The 19,287-nt window shown below is 44.2% G+C and overlaps 1 protein-coding gene across 16 annotated transcripts in view; it reads left to right on the top strand.

Annotated features, from left to right (window-relative positions):
• Positions 1-19,287, top strand: part of APBB2 (amyloid beta precursor protein binding family B member 2) — a 178,149-nt gene that overhangs the window by 115,761 nt on the left and 43,101 nt on the right. For all 16 annotated transcript variants that reach the window (XM_066995773.1, XM_066995780.1, XM_048072963.2 and 13 more), the window contains one exon: positions 16,799-16,945. In XM_066995773.1, coding sequence (XP_066851874.1) covers positions 16,799-16,945 — 147 coding nt within the window. The remainder of the gene's footprint in view (positions 1-16,798; positions 16,946-19,287) is intronic.

Below are 19,287 nucleotides of genomic sequence, written 5' to 3'. Positions count from 1 at the left end.
GCTCCAGCCTATCCAGATCCTCCTGCAGAGCCTTCCTGCCCTCGAGCAGATCGACACACGCACTTAGCTTGGTGTCATCTGCAAACTTACTGAGGGTGCACTGGACGCCCTCATCCAGATCATCAATAAAGATATTAAAGAGGACCGGCCCCAGTACCGAGCCCTGGGGGACTCCACTAGTGACCGGCCTCCAACCAGATTTGACTCCATTCACCACAACTCTCTGGGCCCGGCCATCCAGCCAGTTTCTAACCCAGCGAAGCGTACGCCAGTCCAAGCCCCGAGCAGCCAGTTTCTTGAGGAGAATGTTGTGGGGAACGGTGTCAAAAGCCTTACTGAGGTCAAGGTAGACCACGTCCACAGCCTTTCCCTCATCCACCAAGCGCGTCACTTGGTCATAGAAGGAGATCAGGTTCGTCAAGCAGGACCTGCCTTTCATAAACCCATGCTGACTGGGCCTGATCGCCTGCTTGCCCTGCAAGTGCCGCGTGATGACCCTCAAGATAATCTGCTCCATGAGCTTCCCCGGCACTGAGGTCAAACTGACAGGCCTATAGTTCCCCGGGTCTGCCCTGCGGCCCTTCTTATAGATAGGCGTCACATTGGCTAGCCGCCAGTCAACCGGGACCTCCCCCGATAGCCAGGACTGCCGATAAATGATGGAAAGCGGCTCAGCCAGCTCCTCCGCCAGTTCTCTCAGTACCCTTGGGTGGATCCCATCCGGCCCCATCGACTTGCGCACATCCAAGCTCCGTAGCAGGTCGCCAACCATTTCCTCATGGATAGCGAAGGCCACATCCAGCTCCCCATCCCCTTCCACCAGCTCAGGGCACTGGGTGTCCGGAGAACAACCGGTATTGCCGCTAAAGACTGAGGCAAAGGTGGCATTAAGCACCTCAGCCTTTTCCTCATCCTTAGTAACTAGGTTTCCCCTCGCATCCAGTAAAGGATGGAGATTCTCCCTAGTCCTCCGTTTCGCGTTGATGTATTTGTAAAAGGATTTTTTGTTGTCTTTAACGGCAGTAACTCATTAAACTCATTTTTAACTCATTAAACTCTCTATTGGAAGACTTTGTTAAAAGAAACCTTGTTAGAGATATTTTGGAGATTTTAAACCTGTTCATGGTAATGGCCGGTACATTTAAAAAAATAAATTCCCTCTGTGGCACGGAGTAAAGCTATCTTTCAGCAAAGGGAACTGTGCCACCTTGTGGAAAGCTCAAGTAGTTACCTTCCCCAGAGCCTGTAAAGATTGTAGCACTGCAAAAATGTCAGTGTTGCGAAGTGTGTCATAGAATTCGCATATTTCCTGTAAAAAAAAGTGATTTACACAGCAATGCAGTCAGGCATTCAGAATTGTGAATAAACAAGCATTTCCCCATATATCCTGTGTTCAAGGTGCAGTTCTCAGCTTCAGATCCTTGGCATTTGGTGCAGGTTGTCTGCACAAGAGCATAAAAGAGAAGGGGAAGGGGGAGGAAGGGGAGGATGATTACATCCAGTTTCTCAATTTCAGTGATTTATTTTGGTAGGAATTTCTTGAAGAGATGGCTCATTGCGCTTGACAGGGATACTAATTCTGCATGTGAAACATGCACAACTGGAAATGAATTTTGAATTGGTACTTCCCAAGAGACAGATCGTAACCTTCCTAGTTAATTTATAGAGAAACCTGTGCCTTCCTAATTGAGTTTCAAGGGAGGTAAAAAGATACTTCTACCAGTCCTGGACTGTAAACTTCTCTGGCCTGTCTCTTTTTACAGTGTTGTAAAATATGATGGCTGTGTGTAAAAGAGTAGAAAGATGCTAAATTTTTTCCTTGTGGCAGTGCAAAGAAACTGAACCTTACGGGAAATCTGTCTCCATCCCCAGGGATGGGCTGAAAGATGGAAGAGCAGTGGGACTCGATTTCTCTGAAATCCGAACAGAATTGGCCTGACGTTTGGACTTGCTATTATTTTTTCCATTTAAGTGTGGTTTTCTGCTTAGGCTTAATGTAGTCTTTCTGTATGGATTTTCGAATTCCCGGTCTACATTAGCTTGTTCAGCAGGGCTCTGCTCTCCAGCTTTGCCATTTTAGACTAGCTATGTATCGATATCTAAGAAATGGAAGAAGTGTTTATACCTGCTGAAGTACTAGGCGATTGCTCCAAAAGTCTGTTTTCCAATATAGACATCAGTAAATGCTCAGGATCTCAAAAGGAAGAGGAGATCATTTCTAAGTTGGGCAGAGGCAGGAGATGCTGATGCCAAGTAGTTCAGTGTAATGACTTACCTGCAGAAGAATGAAAATTCAGTTTGAGACACAGAAAATGAGTTCATGGTGATCTCCTGTGTGTTACCTGAGCATTAAGGATTATGCAATAGGGCCTTTTGGAGTGATGCGAGGGATGTTTCTGACAAGGTGGCTTGTCAGGCCACTTGTGGCTGTCCTGAAAGTGGCCTGTAAATAGTACTATTGAAATATTTTTTACAAAATACTAAGTGGCCCCCAAAGAGTTACTCTCCATCTCTGTGCTGCTTCTCTTGCTGTGGAGGTACGTACGTGTGGTTTGCAGACACCCTGTTTTTGCTTGCTTCTCATCTTCTCCAGAAGCAAATATTCTGGCTAGACACAGGACTTCTAGCAATCAGCCTGTCTCCTTAACGATGGAGATGAGTTTGATTTCTTGTGCAAGTGAATACTTAACCAGAGAGCAGTAGTTTCTGTCAAGTAATTACAAGAAAGGATGATCTTTCCACGTTAAAGTCTATAATTCTCTCTCAAATTCAGAGTAGCTTCTAAAATTGTTGGTATAAACAGGGAGCATTCAGTGCTTTTCCAGTAATTTCACAGTCCTGTATATAAACTTCTTATGAGCACATGAAACTCTACAAAAAGCTTTGATTTAGTCCATCTCAACTAAAATCTGAGGTTGCCATCTTCTTATAAGACGAGTGCCTGTTTCCCTGACTATTGTAGCAGCTCTGTGTTTTCTGCCTTTAATTTTTACTACAGCTGAACCGGTTTGTTACTTTGCATGGATTTTTTTCCAATACCTTGTAGAGATCTAAAATAGCCATCCTCCCTACTGGACAATTCTTGATATGCAATTCCATTTACATTTTCAGCTTCTGCCTGTAATCCCTTTCGTTGCAACTTAAGCCATAATTATAGGCAGTATTTATAAGTGATCGTCAGATGAGGGAACGGAAGAAAAGTTCTCAATTTCAATATCACTTGGGGGGGGAGCCGTGTTTTTTCAAGTAATCTTGCTAGGAGCTGAAGTTTTCTTGTGAACAGCAGAAATTTGTATTGGGGGGTTAGCCCAAAGAGTATGTACAAAGATCTTTCAACACTAAACGACAGCCAATAGAACACCTAAGGACATCTTTGAAAAGGCTGGAAAGGCTGTTGCTTTTTTTGTCGTTGTTGTTTTTGATGAAATAACATAAAAATGGTTGCTCAAAATGCAGGAAAAAAGATTATATTCAGTGCTCATGGATCTTCCTTAAATGATACTTGGGAATGTTTTAAATCAGAAGAACTAGAATAAGAGTTAAGTACTTCCAAAAATGTGTTTCCTTTTGGTATTGGCTTATTTTAGACTTTCAGAGGGAAGAATGGTAATTCGGAAATAAAGTCTTAATAAATACTTAATAAATACTACTAATATCTACTGTGTCACTAGGGGATGTTATAAGTGATAATGTTATGATGTGGTATGCGTCATAATATGGATTTCCATCTATGGGATATTTTCTTTCACCTTGTCCTTAAGTGGGGTCTTAGTTATAACCAAACACAAAGATTAGCCCAAGAAAGAGGAAGACAGTGTTTTACCCACATCTCAGCGACTGACTTTGTAGTGACTTTGTAGTGGTACACATAGCTACAATATGCTTATTATAATATATGTATAATATAACTATCTGGGATAATATAGTTTAATTTCTTGAACCCTTCAAGGCTGAGATTTATCATTAGATCCTGCAAAATGTTACATGTCTTTCATTCCTAGAAGTCCAGCTTCTCTCTGGGATCTAATTAGATGTGAGTCTCCTGTGGCAGATCAGGACATGGGTGACTGAACAGCAGAAGAGATACGTAGGGAAAGATTTTATTGAAGCCTTTCTTAGAAAAAGGTATCACAAAGCCATTCCTCATGGGAGCGAGAATGGAAGGTGCTTTAAAATTTACCGTAAGTCTCCAGGTTTGTAGAGCAATAATAATGTCTTGAATTTGGGGACATTATCGGTGTTTTATTTATTGAGATACAGTGGACAGAAGGTTTGCACTATAGGCTGCTGGATTTCTACAGGAGTGGGAAAAGAGAAGATAAAATGAGAACCCTTTTGTCTCATATTATACTTTTCCCTTGAAGCAATGGCGTAAGTGTCGTGGGTTTTATTTTAAAGTTTCTTATTTTTTAATTATTTTTAATTAATCACAGTTTACTCAGTGCTCTGTGGCGCAACACAGTAAAAGCTCTTCCTGGGCCAGCAGTACTGTATGCGTGACTGATAAGGAGTCCTTGGGAATGGGCAGAAACTGGGGAAAGAAGCAATCTTCGTCATACCTATGTCCCGTGGCAGAAAGCTCCTCTTGCTGTTCTGCAGATCGATGGATTTGGTGCACGGGAAGCTCCCCGTTTAGCTCAGCCTCTGCTGGTATTGCTTTGTTAATACACTGCTCAAGTAATCACAGCTTGCAGCCCTTCATACTCCCCACTGGAGACCGATTATTTTACCTCTAAAACAATATATAGCCTCCACCAGCTCCAGTTTTAGAAGAGACTGTTGATCGTGAACTGCCTCTGGAATATCTGTTCATCATGTTGCTGCTACAAAATGAACTGGTCAGATGATATTTTTGTGCTTCTCTTCAATTATTTATATTAGCTCGCCAGTTTAGGGAGGCTCAGGGAAGCAGCCCGTGCTTGTCTGCAGTGTCACGGAGTTTATCATTATGTTACATAGATTTTTAATAAAAAAACACAGAGTGCATATTGAGATATTTATATATATATATATATATGCGCGTTATATATTTATGTATGTTATGTATATACATAATATATATTATTTATACACAGTTTGAAAGCAGCATGGTAAAACTTTGGGAGGTTATTTGTCTATAGGGGACCTGCTGAAAGCTAGATTTATGGAGGAAGTTAATTTAAAAATCAATTTAAATGGAACATTGTGTTGAATGACAGAGCAATATTTAGATAGTTCTAACCTGTGTGCATTTTTATTTTGGTATTAGTTCTAGCTCTAGATTGCACTTTAAAGGAGCAGAGGTCTTCGGTGTCAACATTTCTTGCATTTCAGCAAAGAGAAAAGCGAGTAGGAAGTAACATTTACCACTTAAGAGATGTAAAAGCATGAGATATGCAATACATTGTGGTGCCATGTTGCTACATTTTCAGGTATGCAATATTCCATATGCTTGAAGACGATAGCTCCGCAGTGCCGCAGGCAGGCAGTGGGACAGTAAGTGGATCCTCAGATATGGGAGGCCCACCAGGGTTTGGGAGTCAAGATTTCTGGACTTGGGATTCGTTTTCATTTCAGTCGCTTTCAAAGAAAAGAGTGAAATCAATCAGCAGTGATTGAACTTCGCTGACTTCGTATCCTGTCCTAAATGTAATCACTGCAGAAAACAAATTACTCTTAACAATGTTGCTCTTAAAGAGACCTGAAATCCTGACTGTATTGAAGGCAGGTTTTTTTGCCATTGTTTCATTAAGGTTGAGAGTTCTCCTAAAGGCTTATTTTTTATTTTTTTTTTTAAGTTGGATGTCCTGCATACTACCTTTGAAATTACATACAACAACAGTACTGAATAAAGTACTTCTGGCTGTGTTAGAACCTCTTACATCCATCAGCCTGCACAAGAGCCCTCATCAGAAAAATAACTATATAACGCTTAAGGTTAAAGATAACAACTGCAGAGCATCAGTTTTGCAAAAATGAACACACACGTTCTTCCATAACCTGTAAACTCCTGCAGGGCTTGTCTTCACTGACAATGCAAATATGTGTTTGCTGGTGTCTTTTTTGTGTGTAGCAGAATAATAAAACCTGTTTGAGTTATCCTACAGGTCAGTTATTCTGCAAGATAGATCCTAACTTGAGCATTATTGTAACAATCATCCTGTGTTAGTTTCTGGTGAACAAAGCGACCGCCTTTTCTTCACAGAGGAAGCATATTTGTTATTTCACTATATTAAAATAAAACCCAAAACATCATCAGTAGCTCAAAGCAAAGTCCATAACGCCAGCCTTTTAGGATATGAAGTTAAGGTATCTGCAAAGCATCTGAAATCAAAGCCTATTCTTTACTGAGAAGACCAGAGAAAAGGCAATCTTAATTTCTTTTTCAGAACTGTATTTAGCAAATGGGTATCAGTTGAGAATAATAGCGTCTATTCCATTTTGCTCAACTGACTAGGCTTTTTTCTTGATCAGAAACGTAGTAATGAATAAAAAAAAATGAGATTCATAAAAATCTTGAACCAGCACAATGGTCCTGCAAGGCTTTCTTGTCTTGATAGAGTAGATTTGACCTCTGGCTGTGAGCCAGTAGGCACCACTGAGACAAGTATTAAACTGAAAAGAAGAGAGCCACTTCTGTCATCCTACGCGTTGGAGTCTGAGTGTCTGGAAAAAATGAGGCTGTAGTGTCTTGGAGAATGAGCAAGGGACTGACAAAGCAGAGAGTTCAATACTGACATGCTCTAGAGATATAATTTATTTAAAAAGTTAATTTACAGTATTTGTAAAGCCCTCACATTGTACTCCGCAAGAGTTGAATTTTTAACTATCTCCATGCAATAGCAATTACTAGTGGATTTCTGAATCCTGTTGTGATTTGAACATCTGTGTGCACGTTTCTGTGTGATATGCACACTTTCAGCAGTTCAGATAATACAACATGAACTGCAACAGAAAGCCAGAAATGGTGAAAAATCTTATTAGTATGGGTTTGTTTCTGCATTTTGAATTTCGTTAATTAAGAATTTTTATGTGACAACTGAGTGTTTCTATGAGAAAATGGATGCAATGCAGTCTATTTGCAGCAATTAAATGGAAGTGTTCGTTTATTCATTAATTGCATAGCAGCATCTCTTTATTCTTTTGTTTCTCGGTTTGGCTTTGATCATCTCCAATATTTTCATCTGAAATCGATGCAAATTGATGGATGCAGGCAAACATACTGGAACGTATTTCTTTCCTAGGATGCCGTGGCTGTATTTTATGATACTTCCGAAACATAAAGCAATGAGATAGCTTGTTTTATTTTGAAGCTATTAAAGACAAAGTAATTGGAATTTTCAAGATTGTGCAGGCTGCATAAGAAGCGATTAATAATGTGATCTACATGCTGCGTCTCAGGCACAAGTCTGCTCAGTGGCCTGTGATAAAAGGCCTTATTGAACACTGTAGTGATTTACGTATATCTGCAGACAGATACAGCCTTTAAAAAGGGAAAACATAAAGGGAAACGAAGGAAAAAAAGCTCAAATTAAAGTCCTCTAGAAGCAGAGAAGAAATCAGTAGCATAGATATAAATCACCAAGGAACACGTACCCAAATGCGATTGAGTTTATAGTGGGTACCAGCAGCTGTGTGACCTAAAAACAATCAGTCTTTGTTTTCAACATGTCCCTTAGTTTGTTGTACTCCAGCTGATGTCCTAAAGCAATTTTTCCTTGTCATGGGGTCTTGTCTACCTGTGTCCCAATACTGCTCTGATTTCAGTCTTGTGTAATTGTCCTCTGCCTAGCAGGGGATTGCATTTGCTTTGGGTTTTTTATTATTTTTTTTTTTCTAACACTACCTGTTCAGCACTACACGAGGCAACAGCTAGAACTTGGTGCTTGCTTACGTGCAGAGATGTCACAGTCCTACATTCCTGGAAAAGCTCCTGCTGATGATCCTCTTGGAAAAGCTCCTGCTGATGATCCTCTTGGAAAAGTTTTAGCAGAGCGGGACCGTACCCTGTTGTGAAGGCGTTTGTGAGGCTAAAGAGCAGGAGGGCAAACCACAATTCACTGAATTCATTCAAACCTCTAAAGCTACCCAGCTTTATGTGATGCTTTAGGTCAGAGCTGCACTGTGAGAGAGGTTTACAGCCTTTTACAGGGTTTGGATTACAGCATTTATGAGTTTGGTTCTTTGACTACAGACCATTAACTCTTAAACAGTAATTGGATTTGCAGCTATGCAAACAAATGCTCTCTGGAACTGGAAAACCGAACAGGGATACCTGCGTTTTCATTGCTGTTCACCTGTCCTTTCGTGGGGCAGTGTGAGTTCAGGTGGCTTTCTTTTGCTGTGCGTTTTCTTTGCACAACATCCCATGCAGCCTAGCAGAAGACGTGAAGTCTCCAGCTGAGGTGAAGGTACGAAGTTGTTGCCATAATGCGATTTAAACATTTTCAATTAGCTGCCTCAGACACGCAGTGCTCATGGTAGTATCTTTGATCTCTCCCCATCCCAAACAGCAATGGCCAAATGATTCCAATGTAGTACATCCTTCTTAAACCTGTCGTTCTTCCTATGTATGTGTTCTTTGGTTTGCTTCAGACTTAGCTGTCTTTGCCAGCACTTGGAAAACTTGGAAGGAGTCTAGGGACATTAGATTCAAGCAGGCAGGAAAATCATGCTGCATTGCATTGGGACAGGCAGGGCTATTTTTCGGGCATCGAGCCTACGTGAGGGAGCCGCCAGGCACCGGCAGCCCTCGTGAGGGAGGCTGACGAGGCGTAGGCGGAGCCAGCAGCGTCAGCGACAGCTCCTCCCCCCGGCCGCTCAAAGGCAGCCCTTAGGGAGCGCGAGCGACCAGGAGCGCGGCGACCAGGGCCGGCAAACAGGGAGTGACGCGGCAGTTAGCGAGGCAGTGAGCGCGGGCAGGAAGGGCGGGGACCCATCGTCGCTCTGTTGCAGCCGCCTCTCCCTTCGGTGCTTGTAACCTGCTTGCGTAGAACCTGACCATGGTATCTACCAGGCAGAAAACCGTGGCCTCGGCATCTCGTGCGGCATCTCCAGCCACGGTCACCACGGTGGCTACTCAGACGGAGGGACCCGGGAAACACGCAGCCGTCCAGGTCCTGGGCTGCAGAGTGTGCCCCAGCCTTCTGTCGGTCTCCGACAGCAGTGGTGGGTATGCCTGTGGGAGGTGTGCCCAGGTTGAAGAACTGCTCAGCCAGGTAGCGGTGCTCCGGGAGGAGGTGAACAGGCTCAGGAGCATCAGGGAATCGGAGATGGAAATTGACTGGTGGAGGTGCACTCTACCCTCTCTGAGGCAGGTTCATGAGCCTGCCACAGCACAGGCGTCTCCTGTTATGCAGAAGACGGAGGTTCCCTCCTCCTGCCAGGCTGCGGGAGGAGACCTAGATCAAGGGGGGGAATGGAGGCAGGTGCCTATTCGGGGTGGTAGGCGAGCCCTCTCTCTGCCCACCTCACCTTCTCATCTACCCTTAAATAATCGATATGAAGGACTAGAACAAGACAATCCGAACGATAAAGTAGATAAAAACCCGTCCCAGCTGGAGGGGGCGCCTAAGACAAGGCGACCTACACACCGCATGGCCACATCATCCTTCAAAAAAGAAAGAAGGGCTATTGTTATGGGGGGCTCCCTTCTGAAAGGGACAGAGGGACCGATATGCCGACCGGACCCAACCCGCAGAGAAGTCTGTTGCCTCCCTGGGGCTCGGGTGAGAGACTTCGCCAAGAAAGTCCAGCGCCTGGTACGGCCCACTGACTACTACCCGCTACTGGTCTTTCAGGCTGGTAGCGATGAAGTAGCAACGAGAAGTCCGAAGGCGATCAAAAGGGACTTTAGGGATTTGGGGCGACTACTTAGAGGATCAGGGGCACAGGTTGTGTTTGCCTCTGTCCTTCCGATAGGGGGGATCGAAGCTGAAAGGCGTGCTGTTCACATAAACTCGTGGCTTCGAGACTGGTGTGACCGGCAGAACTTTGGGTTCTTTGATCACGGGAAGGTCTATGCTACACAGGGCCTGATGGCACCGGATGGGATGGGCCTCTCTCGGAGAGGGGTAAGGATCTTTGGTCAGGAGTTGGCAGGGCTGATAGATAGGGCTTTAAACTAGAGTCGAAGGGGGAAGGGGCTAAAACCAGGCACGCCGGTGAAGACCTAAGGGAAGGTACGCTAGAATCAGAGGGGCTGGGTGCCAGTGAGGTCCTTCGGGCAGATCCACAAGGTGCTGAGTGTAAGGAGATGCACCTGAAGTGCTTCTACACGAACGCACGCAGTATGAGGAATAAAATGGATGAGCTAGAAGTCCTGGCCCAGTCCTGCAACTACGACATCATCGGCATAAGCGAAACCTGGTGGGATGAGTCCTGTGACTGGGGTGTTGCGATAGATGGTTACAGGCTCTTCAGGAGGGACAGGCAGGGTAGGCGAGGTGGTGGGGTGGCGATGTATGTGAAGCAGGGGCTGGACTGTGTGGAACTTCAGGTCGGAGATGGCAAAGTTGAGAGCCTCTGGGTAAGGATCAAGGGACAAACGAATAAAGGGGATGTCGTTGTGGGAGTCTATTACAGACCGCCTGGCCAGGACGATAGCGCCGATAAATTATTCTTTACAGAACTAAGAGAGGCCTCGAGATTAACTCCCCTTGTCCTTATGGGGGACTTCAACTTGCCAGACGTTAACTGGGAGTGCCACACGGCTGACACGAGCAAGTCCAGGAGGTTCATGAAGCACCTAGATGATAACTTCTTGGTGCAGGTGCTAACGGAGCCAACTAGGAAAGGTGCCCTCCTCGACCTGTTGCTAGAAAACAGAGAGGGTCTGGTGGGAGATGTGGTGATTGGTGGCCGCCTTGGTCAAAGCGACCATGAAGTGGTTGAGTTCAAAATTTACGGTGACAGAAAGAAAAGTGCCACCAAAACCTCATCCCTAGATATGGTGAAAGCGGACTTCAGGCTGCTCAGGGAACTAGTCAGCAAGGTCCCCTGGGAAACTGCTCTTGAAGGCCTCGATGTCCACCAGTGCTGGTCATTCTTTAAACGATGCCTCCTAGAAGCACAAGATCAAGCAATTCCTAAATATCACAAGTCAGGCAGGCGGGGCAGGAGGCCGGCGTGGCTGACCAGGAACATTCTAATGGAGATTAGGCGGAAACAGAGAGTGTTTCGCTACTGGAAGGAGGGCCAGGTGTCATGGAAAGAATACAGGGATGCCGTTCGTGTTTGTAGGCAGAAAATTCGTGTGGCCAAAGCACACCTTGAGTTGAAGCTGGCTGTGTCTGTGAGAGAAAATAAAAAGGGCTTTTTCAGATATGTGAATGGAAAAAGGAGAACTAAAGAATACATAGGGCCGCTCCTTGATAGGGAAGGTCTCCTCACAGACAATGACATAGGCAAAGCAGAGACGCTTAACGCCTTCTTCGCCTCTGTCTTCAATGCCGATGATGGGCTTCGGGACCCAGGGTGCCCTGAGCTAGAGGACTGGGACGGTGGGGATGACAAACTCCCAACCGACCCTGAACGTGTGCGGGATTTGCTACTCCACCTGGATCCCTACAAGTCCATGGGTCCGGATGGGATTCATCCCCGGGTGCTGAAAGAGCTGGCGGACGTCATCGCGGAACCTCTCTCAATTATTTTTCAACGATCCTGGGAATTTGGAGAGGTCCCGGTAGACTGGAAGCTGGCAAATGTTGTGCCGATTTACAAGAAGGGTCAGAAAGAAGACCCTAGCAATTACAGGCCTGTCAGTCTCACGTCAGTGCCTGGTAAAATCATGGAGAAGATGGTTCTCGAACTTATTGAGGCTCACCTGGGGGACAAAGCAGTCATTGGTCCCAGCCAGCATGGGTTTGTGAAGGGCAGGTCCTGCCTAACTAACCTGATTTCCTTTTATGATAAGACCACCCGTATGATGGACCAAGGGAAACCAGCTGATGTGATTTTTTTGGACTTCAGCAAGGCTTTTGACACGGTTTCCCATAGGATCCTACTGGACAAAATGTCCACCATACAGCTAAATAAAAACATCATACGATGGGTGAGCAATTGGCTAACGGGCAGGGCCCAAAGGGTTATGGTAAATGGGGCTGCGTCAGGCTGGCGGGTGGTCACCAGTGGGGTCCCTCAAGGCTCCATTTTAGGGCCGGTACTTTTCAGTATTTTTATAAACGATCTGGATGTAGGAATAGAAGGTATTTTGAGCAAGTTTGCTGATGACACCAAACTTGGAGGAGTTGTTGACTCGAATGAGGGTGGAAAGGCCTTGCAGAGGGATCTGGATAGGTTAGAGAGCTGGGCGATCACCAACCACATGAAGTTCAATAGGAGCAAGTGCCGGGTCCTGCACCTGGGACGGGGAAACCCTGGCTGCACGTACAGACTGGGCGATGTGACGCTAGAGAGCAGCCTAGAAGAGAGGGATCTGGGGGTCGTGGTTGACAGCAAGTTGAATATGAGCCAGCAGTGTGCCCTGGCGGCCAGGAGGGCCAACCGTGTCCTGGGGTGCATCAAGCACGGCATCGCTAGTAGGTCAAGGGAGGTGATTGTCCCGCTCTACTCTGCGCTGGTGCGGCCTCACCTCGAGTACTGTGTGCAGTTCTGGGCACCACAGTATAAAAAGGACATGAAACTGTTGGAGAGTGTCCAGAGGAGGGCTACGAAGATGGTGAAAGGCCTGGAGGGGAAGACGTACGAGGAACGGCTGAGGTCACTGGGCCTGTTCAGCCTGGAGAAGAGGAGGCTGAGGGGAGACCTCATCACAGTCTACAACTTCCTCGTAAGGGGGTGTCGAGAGGCAGGAGACCTTTTCTCCATTAACACCAGTGACAGGACCCGCGGGAACGGGGTTAAGCTGAGGCAGGGGAAATTTAGGCTCGACATCAGGAGGGGGTTCTTCACAGAGAGGGTGGTTGCACACTGGAACAGGCTCCCCAGGGAAGTGGTCACTGCACCGAGCCTGTCTGAATTTAAGAAGAGATTGGACTGTGCACTTAGTCACATGGTCTGAACTTTTGGGTAGACCTGTGCGGTATCAAGAGTTGGACTTGATGATCCTTAAGGGTCCCTTCCAACTCAGGATATTCTATGATTCTATGATTCTATGATTTATTCAGATGTTTTTCTAAACCATCGTTTTTAGGGACTTGATATTAAGATAACGCAGAGAGTCCTGACCAGTCACAGAAAACTAAGATTTTGTTTTGTAAGTTAATGGTGAAAACATGTAACATGACACAAAGGCTGTTTGTTTACTCCCTAAGGAAAGAGGGGGGAATAATGAGGTACACTTCTGTAGGCTTAAAGTTAGCATCTGGATTACCTTGAAATTATCATTTGCCAATAATTAGCTGTGAGCCTTGAGCAGGGGGACTTACCCAGCTGGCATTACCAGGGATGTCTGTTTTAACGAGCTCATAGGCTCTTAGTCAGGGAGGGCTGCACTCTGGTTTTCGGTGCGGCTGGTTTTGACTCCACGTGTTAGTTCCAGGAGAAAGGAGGGTGCATTAGCAAAGCTCGCTCAGCTCAAGGAAGCGCTTTCTCTCTTGGCTCGAGAGTGTGGCTGGGGGGAGCTGGGGAGCCGCGATGCCGTGATACTGTGATACTGTGCTAGCTAATGAAGCAGTTCTGCTGCTGTGGGCAGCTCAGCTAACCCTGATTTAACAACTGGGTTGTACCCAACTGGAGAGACTGGGCGGGTTGCTCATGCTGTGTTTCGTTTCTTTTGTTTTGAAAAGTATTTCTGAGCGAAATAATTAAGAAAACAAAAAACCACCAATGATAAAACTTCAAGTGGATCTTCTGTAAGTTTTCTACAATTACTAGCAATACACGAGAGGGGCATGCAGCATGCATGAGCATACTCTATTCTACTGCCCTCCCCCTTGTACAGGTGCATGTATATATATTTCTGTTATCTGTTACATTCATGATAAATAAACCAGGGTATGCATCGCATGTTACTCATATTATTTAATGTCGAAATCTACTCAAAAGTCTGTCTCTACCTCAGTCAGACCAGCACGTGTATTCAGTTAAACCACACACACAAAAATTTGCCAGGTGCCAGAAGCTGCCTTCTTTTCTCTTGTCTACCTGGCGTGGAAGCACTGAGAGGGACTGGAGGTGAGCAAGGATGCCAGGCTCCCCCTGTGAAGGGGAATATGTGGGATGGACAGCACAGTATCCTCTTCAGCTCGCTGTGCTCTCATGTCGGCGGGCTACAGAGGGAAAGAAATGCAGTAGGTGCCACCACTGGTGAATTTAAAATATAGAATAATAATGTCTAAGAGAAGGAAAAAAACAAAGATAACAGTTTACCATCTTCACCTTCTTTACTAATAAGAGCTGTGCCTGCTGTCAATTTGAGCTGGTTGCTTTTCAGCAGTTCTTGGCCTTAAGATACGTACTCTGTTCAGTGCAAGGACTGAATTTCTCTCTGTGTTTGGAAGTCAGCTAACAGATTGCAGATGTTGTTGAGATATGAAGAATAATGAGGAAGCAATATGCTTATTACATACATTTAGCTTTTCATTTCTCCTCAGCCAATTTAGGAAATTATTCTTGCTGCTAGTATCCTATACTCAGTGCAATATTGAAATACTGGTATCAAAACCCAAGCCAAAACAAAACAAAAAAGCCTTCTGGCCCAGTAAAAAAAATCTGTATTTAAAAAGCTTGCGAAGATAAATATTTAATACCCAAATGGGCATCACAGCACTTTCAGCACGATTCATGAGCATCTGATGTGCCAAAAACAATTCTGCAATCTTAAGATTAGATGACCTTAATAATTGCTTAAAAAAAAAAAAAAAAGAAGGGGGGGGGCTGATAGCTTGTATAGCCCTGAAGTGAAGAGGACCCCAGTGGTGACCCCTCCACTGTTTCCTCATTCACCTTCTTCCTCGTCTCTTTTTGAACCTGAAAGCCAGCACCTCTGTGGGTTCCCAGCAGAGCTGGGCCAGGCAGCAGGCTGTGTAGGAGAATTTGCATATTGGTTTCTTTCTTTTTGAGGCAAAAAAATAAAAGAGAAGAAAAATGTAGAGGCACGGGAGGCTTTCATTTTTTACCCACGCTCACAAAGGAATTTAGCACAATTTGCACAGTGTGCTTGTTGTCTGCTGCCTTAGATGAGAAGCATCGTTTGTGAGTCCTTGGAGTAATTTCAGGGGTGCAAGAGGCAGGCTCTGTGCTGTGCTGCTGGGCGGGCACAGCTGGCAGGTGAGGCTGAAGTCTGCTGGATGTTGTGCAACCTGAAAGCAGGCTGAGGAGGAGAGAAGTTGAAAGGGAAGGAGGGAGAAGGTCATTAATGTCCTTACCCACTGGTGGATTTCATTCACCCCTTAGTTTGCCAAAGTTGACATTTTCTGTATGTGTTTGGGGGTCTGGTATTTTACTTATTTATTTGAGGACGTTGGTTCCAAACGGTGTACCGGTGATGGTATATCACCTTGATCTACTCACCGACTTCACCGTCAGTGAAGTCAGAACAGCACAGTATTTCAGGACAGTTTACCCTTTTGGAAGAAACGTGGATAACTGCAGGGAAAGCAGAGTACCGAGGGCTCAGTGCTGATGAACATTGATCCTTGACCCACTTTGGAAAGAGGAGGCTGAGGCTGAAAGAACGACGATGACGGACAATGGCAGATTTTCGGTGATTAATTCTTCATTGTCTCACCTTTGCTTTTGTAACTTGTGCCTGCCAAATCCTGCACCTCCACAGGTGGCAGCGAGGCTGGCAAAGAGGGTTTGAATGCAGGAACTGAGTGCAGCCTTGCATCGGTCCTGGGGCACTACCAAATCTGACTTGAATAAAGATTTTTTTCATGTTACTCCAGTGAAACTGGAGTGCAGAGCTGGAATCTGATTTGATTTGGCAGTGTTTGGTGCCCATTGCCATATTAAATGCCGAGAAGGGAGCAGGAATTGTATACGGGGTGGCTCAGGAGCTATTATTGGTGAACCTTTTGGGACCATCATAAAAGTTTGGTGTATCTGTTAAGCAGGTACATCTGTTGTGCATCCTTTGCTGGCAGTGTGGTGCAACATGAGAATGAGATGCTCATGATACTCTCTGGATCAAATCTTAGTCTCATAGATAAGCTCCCATTGCTTTAGTGTGCAGTCTGTATTTCACCTGCTGTAAAACCTTGAGAGCAAATATGGTGTGGTTTTGTATTTCTTTTTCAAAAGTTAAAGGTGGTTGTTGGTTTTTTTTTTTGCTTAATCTCTACCCTGGTAAATGTAGGGTAAAAATAGTGCCATTCAATTTCTCTCATTTTGTTTTGTTTGCAAAAAGCACCATATGTGTAAAGCAATGCCGCCTTGGATTGTTCTGCCAACTCCGTGCTCTGGTTGGCTAAACATCCTTCTGCTTAAAAAACTGCGTAATTAAATTGTTTTGATTTAAAGGTCATTTTTAATTTCTTCTAGGAAAAGCCTGCTTTCTTCTTATGTAGCTTATCGTTTTGTTAGTCCTTTAACTTTGTTATTGCTGGCTACCTTAATTAAACTTACTGTAAAAAGTGGTTGCTGTAATACACACACACACACACAAAAAACACAAAAAAATCGAGGTAGAAGCCAGTCAGTGAGGTATACTGTGAGCATGAATTTCACAGCAGATGTAATCCAATAGTATTTTCCTTCTTGTCAAATAGAGCTCAAGATACTTGCTAAAATTTCCTTCTATTGTATCTGGGCTTTTTCCTTTTTCCCTGTGTGTGTGTGTCTGTGTTTGTGTCGCAGCAGTCACTGTGTTGTGTGCTATGATCCATGTTCAGATATTTTCTGGTTTCTTTTCTAGTGCTTTGCTGTGCGCTCTCTGGGCTGGGTAGAAATGGCAGAAGAAGATCTTGCTCCTGGAAAAAGCAGTGTTGCTGTGAACAATTGCATCAGACAACTCTCTTACTGTAAAAACGACATCAGAGACACCGTTGGCATTTGGGGAGAGGTAAGAACAGATAAACTTGTCGTCCTCTTAGAACATCCCTGTCCTGTTTTAAAACAGCTTGGAAGAAGAACTCTAAGGCAAATATATCTACGTTCTGTGTTTGGGATATCCCTATCCCAGCAAGCCCGGCTAGAAAACATGAAAGGGTTCAAGGACAGTGCTGACATATTTTTGTTCCAAAGCACTCAGGACAGCAGGGGCCCCAAAGACCTCACCTTAACATTTACACCTTTACTAGTACACACCTGTACAATATCCGAGTTGGGGACATGCAAGCAAAACTGTTTAAATCCTTCTCTTGACCAGAGGTTTTAATGTGATGCTTTGAAACAGCATCTTCACATGTTTCCCAGGGACAAAAGGGCTTTAAGGAAACCCTGGCTGGTGTGACCTGTGCTTCTAACATGGGTGAGAAGGTTGAGAAGGATGGACAGATGGCTTATTTTAAGATGATTATTTTATCAGTCTTTCAGAAAGAAATGAATTTCACCAGTCTGTCTCTTGGTTCCTCTCTAATAGTTCTTGAATGCGTTGACCAGTGTTGTTCAATTTTGTAGGGTGTCAAATTCCCACAAACTGAAGCAAAATCAGAGAGCTCAGCTCTCCTCTGCTTTGGTTTCCTGATGAGGCAGTATGCCCTCATCCACTTGAATGCTGCAAGGTCTGTGCTGTATTTCTGGAGTGGCAGCAAATACAGAGTAACACAGTGGGAGCCAAGGTGAAAACATGAAGGCAGGCAGAGGTGGTGTGGTGTGGAGAGCAGGTGTGCTGGGGACGGATGGAAGAGCCAAAGGTGTGGAGGAATCAGGAGATGAAATAAGAAAACAGGAAAAACTGGTGTTGTATTGGTGGGATGTACAGAGGGCACGAGACAAACCCACAGGAAATCAGTCTTCATTGTTCGATCGTTCATGAAACAACATCCTTAAACTTCAGTTACATCTCATCTTCAACCTCTTTCCTGGCCTGTTTTCCGGGGAGTTACAGTAATGTGGATTTACTACACGAGATCTGAATGCAAAAGTGATGCAAGAATGAATGTTGTTAGCTTCATTGGTATTTATCGTAGTGAAACAGCACTGCCAAAAAGAAGAGAATTGCCTGTTTGGGTTAAATAAAGAAATGAATTGGGGAAAAATCCTTCATTCTGTACAGAGTGTGGCTTGTGTTCTCAGTCCCGGCTCAACCACGGCAACGCAGAGACCCTTCAGAGGAGCAGCTGGGAGGAAGAACCTGTTTAAAAATGAATATAATATTTCCAGGGGCACACGTTTAAATTGCCCCATCTATAGAAAGTAATTTGAATGTGTTTTTTCTGTAATGTAAGAAATGTGTATTATGCATACAAATAAGCAAGATAACTCTGGTCTGCCTTTTTCTTACTTCTGGAAATGGTTTTATTCAGTTAACATACCTAGACAAGCAAATAGAGATGAGTCAGTTGTAGACTTTGGACTTACTGCTGTTCCTGGCAGGGGTGAAAAAAAAACCCACCACTCTCTTCAAATGTGTCTAATCTCATCTATTTTTAAGAAAACAGAACTTTGATGAACTTGAAATACTTTGAAATCATGCATTTTATATTGTTTAAAATTTAATGTTCAGATTTTTCCTTATTCGCCTCTGTCAGTCCCATTGTTCTTTGTTCAAAACTCTTCCCAGTTTTCAAGACAAACTGGTGACAAGTTTTCGTCCCCTGGAAAAGAATTTTTAATTCATCATGATATTCATAAAAATAAAATAAAATAAAAATTAGCACGACAAAACAGTAGAGATGCTGTGCTTGAGTAGGTGGCCCCTGAAGTAAATTGTCTTCTTGATTTTAAAAGAAATCATTACAACCACATTTTTCTGCTGGCAATGTAGTGTTTCAAGAGTGATTGGAAGAGGCATGGGTTAGAGAGGAATCTGAAAAATGTGGTTGTCATTATCATATCAGAGCACGTACAGCAGAAATCTATTACAAAGCTAGAACCGATGACTGCAGATAGGGGTTTTAAGATTGCCTTAAGATTTATTTTAGCTAGAATGTAATGAAAGTGAAATTGGGACTAGGACTATCCCCAAATTTTCATGAATAAAAAATAACGAAATAGAAAAACAAACCACCCTGCATAAAATTCTGACCCTACAGAAGCTTTGTCACTGGCTTTGGTACAGGATTTCATGCCTCCTTCCAAGACAGATTCCCTGTACATTTCCAACTTTCACGCTTCTCGAGAATCTAAGGAAAAAAAATGCACCTCACCTGTTTGTATCGCTACTTTGCCATGCATTATATCCCTTTACCTTACAAAATCACTTTAGTGAAGATGTATTGATGCCATTGGCCTCTGTACCAC

Source organism: Anser cygnoides, chromosome 4, assembly GCF_040182565.1.
Source record: "Anser cygnoides isolate HZ-2024a breed goose chromosome 4, Taihu_goose_T2T_genome, whole genome shotgun sequence".
NCBI lineage: Eukaryota > Metazoa > Chordata > Aves > Anseriformes > Anatidae > Anser > Anser cygnoides.
The sequence above is the reverse complement of the archived record's forward strand: the minus strand, read 5'-3'. Positions and strand labels throughout refer to the sequence as shown.